We start from the raw sequence: 9,905 nt of genomic DNA on the forward strand, positions 1-9,905 counted from the left end.
GCTTAAATTCAAATTGACAGAACAAAGATTAAAGAATGCATTTTTCCCCTGAGAAATTATGCTTCCTCATAATTGTAATGTCAAAATCCTTGACATCTGAGCCTACTTTATCTAATGCAAGTAAAACTGAGGAACAAAAAAGACACCCTGTAAGCCTGAGGTAAATAGTTGGAAATAATTGGACTCAACTGCTTAACTATGAATAGAATCTTCCCTTAGCAAGAAGTGTCTGATGGCATAGTACGAGGAGAAAAACTTCTCAATTAACAGTCACCCTTACATAAAGCATCTGGACGTATTATGCAAGAAGAAGGAAAGGGCATGGAAGAACACTGCAAAACTCCATGGCCCAGAATCTACCAAAACAAAGTTAAACACAAAAAGAAAAAGGTGTATAAAACTCATGCAGGTCAAGAAAGAAGTGATAAATAACATTTGTATTTCAAAATATAACAGATGAGGCAAAATTAGGATGACTTACATTAAGAACTGAATATACTATAAATCTATTTTAATCTGAGTATCTTAAAGCAGAAAAAAAAATAAAGCACAATATTGTAACACTAACAGGCTAAATACTCAAAAGCAGAATTTTATAAGTGCTTATAATCAAAGCTATCTTTTGATTTTAGCTCCTCTACAAATACTTTACTCCTCCTACAAATACTTATCTTTTTAGGATTTTCTTAGGTATGCATAGCTATTTTTGGACTGAAAACATATACATCAGTTTTAAATTGCAGACAGTATTAAGTAAGGCTGATACAAAATTCAGGTTCACTCATGACTTGCCAATTAGAAAATATATGCCAGGCAAATCTCCACACAAAGTTTCTGAATTACGAACCCAAACAGAGGTAGTTCTGGTATGGGTAACTGATACGTGATTTCTAAAAGAACTAACAGAACTAATTTGCAACTAATTGATTTTATTTTCCATATATCAGGGGGATAGGAGGAGATCAGGAACAGCCATGACCAAGGAATCCTTCCATACTATATTTTATCCAGATTGCCCCAGTGCCAGAAGCTGCAGCAAATAAAAATGCTTGCTGATACCCAAAAGAACTGCCGCCTCCAAGGACTTTTAGCTTCACAACACTAGCCAAATGCAGTCAGAACAAAATTTAAAATATATGCAAATATGTCTTTTGCAATATCTAAAAAAGAAAGCTTACATACCTAATGTACCTATTTTTGCTGCCTCACACCACAGTGGAACATAAGAGTCTAAAATTAGACATCCATCTCAATCTGAAGGCAGCATCCCTTAGGCTTAGCAGGTATCACTTAATTTCTGCTACAATAACAGATAGGACTTTGTTGTAATACTATAAAAGACACATACGCCTGGAGAAAGCTGCTTTCCAAAATCCCTAATGAGATGAGCCAGGGTAAACTGCCTTCATTGAGCTAGTATAACAGCAGAAAATTTTCATTATAAAAAGCAGGGCTTCTGTCAAATGTTTACCACACAGAAATGATTCACTTCGCTACATTCTCAATTACCTTTTCAATCTCAGCACTGCTGCAACCCCCAAGACTTATTTCTAGCATTAGACATAAACAGTTCACGATTTATCTTAACCTCTCACCAGCTAACGTAGTTTCACAAAGTGGCCACATCGCCTAACCAGAGCTGCTGCTGCTCCGTGATACCATTTCCACAGTGTGCTATAAGCCAGGTCCCGTGGCAGGATTGCCAAAATGACAGTCCTAAAAGGCTCTGTCCCACCTGGCCTTGCTGGCAGAGCTGTGCCTCCCAGCTCCAGCACCTTCCAGTACTCTCCCACTCAGAGCTGTTGGGCTGGCTGCCCACACCAGGTGGAGAGCTCAGAGACCTCAATCACACATTTACAAAATTAGGACCACGAAGTGCTACTATCAGCACCTTCTGTGCAAATACAAACAGAGAAGGATGAAAAGCAGCACCTCCTTTTAACTTTCTGGTAGTGGCGTCTGCCCAGGTCTTCATCTGGAGGAGGTTCAGCCCCTGCCGCATCTAGGGACAGAAAACACTTCTCTGACGTGAGCCTCCTACAGCTTTGCCCTTGCACTAGTGCTGCCTACATCTCCCCACTTGGGCCCTTCTGCATTACCTGTTGCACCGTGGAACAGCTTCAAACGGGAAAGCAGAGAGCGCCTGCAGCAAAGATAGCCCAGCCTGGCAAAGCTGCTGTCCTGGGAATAAAGCTGGGCGCAGACCTCATACATCTCACTTCCAACACAAATAAGCCAAAGGCTACAACACTGAGCATCGACACCCCAACCTCACACTGAACTCTCCTCACAGGCTTCCCAGCAAGCCAAGACTTGGGGCCTGAGCTTCACTCTGCGGGATAGTATAGTCCAGAGATCAGTAGCAGTGTCCCTGAAAAGTTCTGATTTGCTCAACCTTGTCACCACACAGCAGCCCAAGCTTCAGTACCAGCCCAGTACGCCTGTTTTGTGTAGCTGGGATCTCATGGATTTTCTAAAATAATTATTAGAAACACCACAGCTACGCAAAACAACACCAAGGTTGTGTTTGATTCTCACAGCTCTCCCAGAGCCCTGCGATGACAAGGAAAACCAGAATTTCATAATGCCTTTAATGAAAGCACCACTTCCAAAAATTCCTGTTCAGAAGGAAGTGGGGGTAGGGCGAGAGAGCTGACACAAGCACTGAACAAAATCCACGCACATTAATTCAGCCATGGATTTTACTCAATTGTCAAAATCTTTCAGATGGAAAATGATCCTTTAGGAAGCAGTCCAAGTGATGATTTCTTTATTATTTCTTCACTGCCACTCCATACAAAATATCAAACACAATTACAACCAAAAAGGTTGAAGAATGTTCTGATCCCAGCTGATCTGAAACACGTGCACAAACACAATAGGCATTAATTTCATCACCCTGACAGCAACTGGGATAAGATGTTAAGGGTCACAGAGAGATGATAGCACTCATCATATTGAATTACTAGTCTTTTCAGCCCTTCAAACACCCTAATCACAGGCGTATTTGCAGTCATTTTGGTTTTCACATTCTATGTTAAGATGCAATCATCTATTGTCTGTGCTGTATGAAATAGAGGAGTGCGGACTTCCCTAACACAGTAAAGACAAAAGCTGTAAAACAACCACACTGTTCACATGCTACTTGAGGATTTGGAAACTTGTGGCCAAATCTACAATTAGCACAAGCAAATGCAAGTCCTCCAATGCACTTGAACTGCACCTGTTTATGTCAGTGACTGCTTTGGCTCATCGCTGGTAAAATTAACACCCTTTGCTCTCTAAGACTTCCTACTCACTTTACAGAGTTCAAGCATCTCATATACATTCATCCTAGGAAAAAATACCGTAGCACTTCTGCAGCTTACAGCAGGGCAGGTGAGATTCAATGTAATTGCATTTCTACCCAAAGCAACATAGGGCCAAAACAGGGCCCTTCTCCCTGTTCCACTTCCCAACACACCACCTTTACAGTTTTTCATCACTATGACTTTATAATCCTGGAGGTTGTTGAAGAGTACTGTCACGATGCCACGTATAGATTAATTTTATATATATTTATAGCTCCTTAATAAAATGCATGGATATTTGCCAAACTGCAATTGCACTGACAAATCTCCAGAATGCTACAGAATTTCACTTTATAGTCATAATGTTTTTGTACAGTTTACCCAGTTTTCAGGATTGGCATGTTCTGGCTTGCTTTTTGTACTCTAAATACTGGTTCTTTGGTTTTCTACAGCCAACTCTTGCATGATGATTAGCAATAGGACTATTTTTGGTAATTCATTTACAGAATTCTAATATTGTTGGAAAACCTAAACTGATTCCATCTTAGCTCAAGTTCTATTTAGGCTTTCCAAAACAAATCTTTTTGGTGAAAACATTAACAGGTCTGACTTAAACTTTAAAAAGGAAAAGTATTTGTAATATGAGAAAATTAAAAAACACTTTTATCTATTTCATGAGCCATTCTTTAGATTATAAATACTTAGAAATGGTTCACAACAATTATTGCTCTGTAATTGTTTCAGATCTCAAGCCAAATACTTAAGAGAAAAGGAATTATTACTGTTTCAAGACTTGCTGACACACAGTTCGGAGTATCACCTTATCTGGTTACATTTCACAACTGAAGTATGTGCTACAAAGATAAAATGTCTTTCTAGCACAAACTAGAATTTTTGTTTTAATAAACTTGACTTAGAACACCCAAGTCAAGTGCAAAATAAGAAAAAATGTTTGCACATATGGTCACAAGGGAAAGACAGGATTAAATACTCTATGGATGAAAAGCCATTGATGCACAGATACATCATTTTCCTCAAAAATAAATAAATAATTATCCTGATATTTCACTATTTCATTCAGTCAAAAAATAATCTATGTTCAAAATCCAAACCAATTTTTAGTCTATTAACACTCCACTGATGCTAAAAATGGGAATTTCAACAAAATTATTATTTTAAGGTCAGACATCTCAACTATTCACAACAGCCTCGGAGTGTTATCGTATCGAAAAACCACAAACCCTCTAAGCATAATAATCTAAGGAATGCTGAACAGAACACAACGTTAAAGACATTTTTCTTTTGCATAGGGTGAGACTGCAGCAGTGCTGAGAAAGTCACTTAAGTGATTTACTGAATCAAAGCCTTAAGTGTCTGTGTAATCCTACTTATTTCAGTGAGACTAGGCAGTATGTGCTGGTATCCTGATGGATCAATTTGTTGGCCTCCCTTTTATCCAGTTATGAAAATTATTGCAACAAACTTAAATTGACTGAATAAAATAATGGACCTCAATGAGATGCTGAACTCCTTCCATCCTATCATGAAGTCTTAATGTTTGTAAACCCATACAACTGTCTTTATGAAGCTACTTAAGTTCATATTCTTATATTTTGGGGGGGAGATTGCATATAATGATGTTATGCTTCTGAATTTAATTACATGCCTTATAACAGCCAATTCACAGGAGCTCTCAGGTTACCACCCAAATCTCATACACTCAGGCACATGCTTAACTTTCCACTGTGAGTTTCAAGTTAAACGCGTTCAGTGTTTGCATGGGAAGGTCTGAAAAGGACACCCTGTTTCTCCTCCCTAAGTATATCGGAGATCTCTTCCACTGAAATGAAACACAAATCTTAAGGATTCTTCCTCTTACCTTTCTACGTATGCATCACACTTTCCATGTTTTTATTTAGCTTTGAGTCTCAGTTACTATTTCACTTACCCTATAACATGTGCCAGGTTGGTTTTGTGAACCTTCCTCTTTGTTTCTGTGATTCTTTATTTCAGCTTCGCCTGCATCACCTCCTCTCCTCCTAATATCATCTGCTGCTCACTCTGACAAAGCATCTCTGTTTAGATGTTGTTCTAACTGATCACCTGTACAGGCCTCTCTTCTCTGTTTGAATGGAAGAATTTCTATCAATGTAACCAAAGAAAACAAAGGCGGACTGACAATGGTTGCCTTTTTGTCTGTTTTGGTTATCCTTGCCCATTCTGTACCTTTACATGATAGGCATTTTTTGTGAAAATGTTTTTTATCAAAAGTTCAAAGTGGTTGCTACTCTGTGCGCTATGTTTGTAGGAAAACTGAATAATTTTCCTGTTACAATTTATATCTTGATTTTTTCTTGCTCTCCATCTTTCAAGGGGTTGAATTAAACTACTACACTGCTGCTTTCTGCAGCTAATTACCGAAGTGTGCTACTACACATCAAAATGCCTGCATTAAAAGATGCTAGACAAAGAAATAAGGCAGATAAAACAGTAAGTATTTCACCTGTGAACTACTGCTTCCCCTTCCCTTTTTTTATTTAAAAATAAAAAGATGTAAATCACAACACAAGTTAACTGATTTGGACAAGATACAAGGGTGAGGTTACATGAGTTACAAGTTGAGTTAGTTAAAGAGTAATCAAGGCTAAAAGAAGATCTCACTTCCCTTTTGTATCTTTTCTATTCATCTTGATGTCAAACTGTGCAATTCTGCTCTCTGTGTAGCTGGCTTTGTGGGTTTCCATGAGAGCTGGTATTAAGTGAGGCCTACAACCACAGCTTGGGAGCAGAAACTAGGGGAGACCCAGCCTGATTTTGAAAGAAACGTTTCATAAGTCAGTGGATGAATAACTTAGCTGGAAATATCAAGAAGGACCTATTTGTACCGGCTCTGTAACATGCTAATCAACATGTAAGCACTTGTTATTCTTTACTCCCAAGCACATACAGCTGACACTGACTTCAAATACACTTCCATACACTCAGCAACACCGAAAGTCAGGTTGAGGCACAGTGAGTATCTTTTAAATACAGAATTAAAAGTCTCCTTATTTACCTTTCAAATTGCAAATAAATGTGTAGCCCTTTCAAATATGTAACGTGTGATGAGAAAATTGTTAAGTGAGGTATTATTACTTGCACCCAAATGATCTGCTGGTTGTGCAAGAGAGGCCTCCAGTCCTGTCTTCTTAACCTGAAACTTTGGACTGCGCTTTCTGGGGTACTGGATAATCGCTGTCCATGGCTGATCCAAAATTTAACAGCTGAACCCTGACAGCTGGAAAACTGTAAGAGAACTGCGTCGTTGTAATAATTTAAAGGTTATGAATCTATTTATTAGAAACCTGTGGATGCATGAAGTGCAATTATGGTTAGCTACGATTTCCTTATCAGCTCTCAGTGCGGTACCGCAGGTGCGCAGGACAGGCCGCGCGGTTCAAGCGCGCAAAGGAGGCTGCCACCCGGGTGCTGACCGAGCATGGCTGCTGTCACGTCCCTTCTGCATTCTGACCTGCAAAATGAACACAACACCGGCACGCCGTGAAAAGCATCACTGGAAGAGCAAACACAACACCGGCACGCCGTGAAAAGCATCACTCGAAGAGCATCGTCGGGCGGCGCTGGGCGGGAGTCCTCCTCACGGTCTCAGAGGCTTTGCTGGGAGGGGAAAGGCCAAAGCCTGCACCTGCTGCCAGCAGATTTCCTCCCTAGAGATTTCATCTGGCAGCGACCGCCCGGGCCCCTGGCAGGGATGCGGGGTGGGCATGGGGGACCCTACAGCAGGTCCACCACCACCACCACCACCACCAGCAGCAGCAGCAGCGGCGGTCCCGTCGCAGCCGGCTCACCTGCACGCCCGTGTAGTTCTCGAAGAAGAAGAGCACCATGCTCTGGTAGATGGTGTAGAGGCGGTCGTCCACCTCGCGGTAGAAGCGTGCGGGCAGGAGGGCGGAGAGCAGCCTCCATGCGCCCCAGGCCAGCACGTAGGTGGGCGCCGTGCCCATCATGACGGCGGCGGGCAGGAAGTAGCGCATGGAGTAGGTGTGCAGCACCAGCGACAGCAGCATCTTCCCGCTCGCTCCCGGCCTCACCGGCACACCCGCACGGGCTCAGGCATCGCCCGCTCCGCCTTCCTCCTCCTCCTCCTCCTCCTCCTCGCCTCCCCTCGCCCCGGGCCGGGCCCGCCCGCCAGGCGGCCGCCTCCCGCAGGGTGCACCCGGCAGCGGGCACCGGCTCACGGCTCCCCCAGCGCCGCCTCCGCCACCATGTTGCCCGGCCGCAGGAGGAGGAGAAGGAGGAGCGGCGGCGGCAGGAAGGCGGCCCCTCACCGGCCGCGGGGGGGCTTCCGGGCCGGGCGGGCACCGGGATGGCTCCTCCCCGCTTGTCACGACCTAAGGGGACGGGGACGGGCACCGGGGGTCGGCGTTGTCATCGCCGGTGCCAAGCCCGGTGGGGAGCGGGCGCCCGCAGCCCCGCGCCGAAATGGCCGCGGCAGGGCTGTGGGGCTGCTCCCGCACGGCGCGGGGCACCCGCGCTTAGCGGTTGTAATTAGCACTCATTAGAGCCCAGCGTAGGGGAAATGAAGCTCTGTCTGCTCCGGGGGTGGGCTTGCTGCCCCCAAGCCTCCGGCTCCTGGTGAGCCCCATAACATCAGCTGCACCAGCTGCCTTAAAGAAAGTGCACGGAGTCTCATAGAAAACAACTGTAATAACTTCACCAGAGGAAGTTTCACATTAAAGTCTAGTACACAGAATTATTTACTCTTTTCATTTATTTATTTATTTATTTATTTATTTATTCATTTATTTATTTATTTTAAAGTCCATTTTATCCTGGAGCTTGCGAAGGGGTATTTGCAGAAACAGGGGTAGTTACGAGGTGTAAGGATCCTTACAAAAGAAGTGGATGCTCAGCACCCTCTGTTCAGATTCTGCTTCCTCTGCCAGACTTTAACTGGGACAAGCTTTGTCCTTGGCGGCTGTTTACCTCATGCTAACAGCTCTTTAACGTGTGTTGAAAATTTTATCCGAATAGTCCAGCAAAACAAGACTGGGGGAAAGATGCTAGGTTGAAGTACTGTGGCGGCCTTTCTCTGAACCGCCTCAGGGCTGCTGTGCTCTGTAGGGAGAACTCATATTTGGCATGCACCATAGCGTTAGTGTCCCTCACAAGATGCTTTATTTCTTTCTCCCCTCCAAAAGGGGAGACTTTCTGCCAGGGCCCCTGGCCTGGTCAGTATTTATATTTCTGTCCTCACTGAGTAACTGAAAGCACTACCCTGGCCCAGGACTACCAGAAGAGAGGCGCTTCCCTCATCACAGCCTCTTTCGGCAGGCAGTTTTTCTGGCTGGCCAGAAAATTGAGGAAGAAGCTTCTGTTTTGCGATGCCTGCAACATGGCCACATGGAAGAGAAAGTAATTCACCACGGTACAGGGTGGGGAATGTAATCCAACTGAATACAGGGAAGGGAAAGCTGAGGCCAGGAGGACAGAATCAGGTATGCAGGAACGAGCACTCTTGTGGGACTGGAATGGTAGGGCAGACTGGAGAGGATCCAGACATGCTGCTTGAAAACAGTGTGAGCTTATGTGATGGCATTAAAGTCCCAGTGAACAACCTGAAGAGATGAGATGCTGTGAAAGGAATAAAAGTGTTTATATAAAGGAATGAACTTAAGGCCTCTGATTCCATATATATAGAATCACATCTTTCCTTACAAGACCATTGTGAGGTTAAGTTCACTCAAGCTTCTGAAGAACTTGGATGCTATCATAATTACAAAATCTGCAGAAATGAACAATTCTGCCACTGGAGGATGGTTTAACTACCATGTAATAAATAAGAACTGAAGACACACCTGAAAAAAGATAAAGGAGATAAAATACCAAACTCATCAAGACATAATGCACATTCTGTGTACTGAATGCAATAGTAGCCTAGTGGAAAAGCGGTACCAAATCTCATAGCTGAACTCAAGCAGTCTTAATCTGACATTTCCTGACATAGTTAAGTGCTTGACTTCGCAACCGTAATAATATTCATTCAGCTTAGGATTTCAGGGGGCTTTTTGTGTGTGTTTATATACACGGCTGTTCTACATGGATGGCTATCCCGGTCTTCAGTTGGATTTAGTCCAGTGATAAAATTGAGCACTGATACACATTGAAATCATTATATACTAAAATACATGTTTTTACCAGCATTAGAGTGGTTGCCCCTTCACTCCTTTGAATGTCTTCTCTGCTGTATTACAAATTAGTAAATAAGACTGCTTGATCTTTGCTGTATTTTACATTCTGCCTGTTTTTAACTTACCCCCTTTTTCCTTTTTTTGTTACAGTAATGTTCAAATTTTTATTTTTTTCATCTATTTGCTGCTTTTTCACCTTCTTAGTCTGTCACCATTCCACACCAATTGCACACACAACACAAGTGCATGCATGTGCTCACATAATTCATTTCTGCTTTTGATCATTTTATATTTTCAACAGGCTCTTTTAACACAGATTCTTCTCGTTATCAAGTCTATGTTATCAAATGGGTAAATGCAGAGGTCACCAATTTAGTTCTTAGTCACAAGAAAAGTATATGGTCCCTTGTACTATGGTTTTGGA

At 42.8% G+C, this 9,905-nt stretch overlaps 1 protein-coding gene across 1 annotated transcript in view; it reads right to left on the reverse strand.

Moving 5' to 3' along the window:
• The window catches only part of AGPAT5 (1-acylglycerol-3-phosphate O-acyltransferase 5), a 60,910-nt gene extending 53,315 nt beyond the window's left edge, over positions 1 to 7,595 (reverse strand). The window contains exon 1 of the mRNA XM_068678415.1: positions 7,139 to 7,595. Within this exon, the coding sequence (XP_068534516.1) occupies positions 7,139 to 7,357 (219 nt within the window). The 5' untranslated portion in view covers positions 7,358 to 7,595. The remainder of the gene's footprint in view (positions 1 to 7,138) is intronic.
• Positions 7,596 to 9,905: the final 2,310 nt, after the last annotated feature.

This window comes from Anas acuta, chromosome 3 (assembly GCF_963932015.1).
Source record: "Anas acuta chromosome 3, bAnaAcu1.1, whole genome shotgun sequence".
Lineage (NCBI taxonomy): Eukaryota > Metazoa > Chordata > Aves > Anseriformes > Anatidae > Anas > Anas acuta.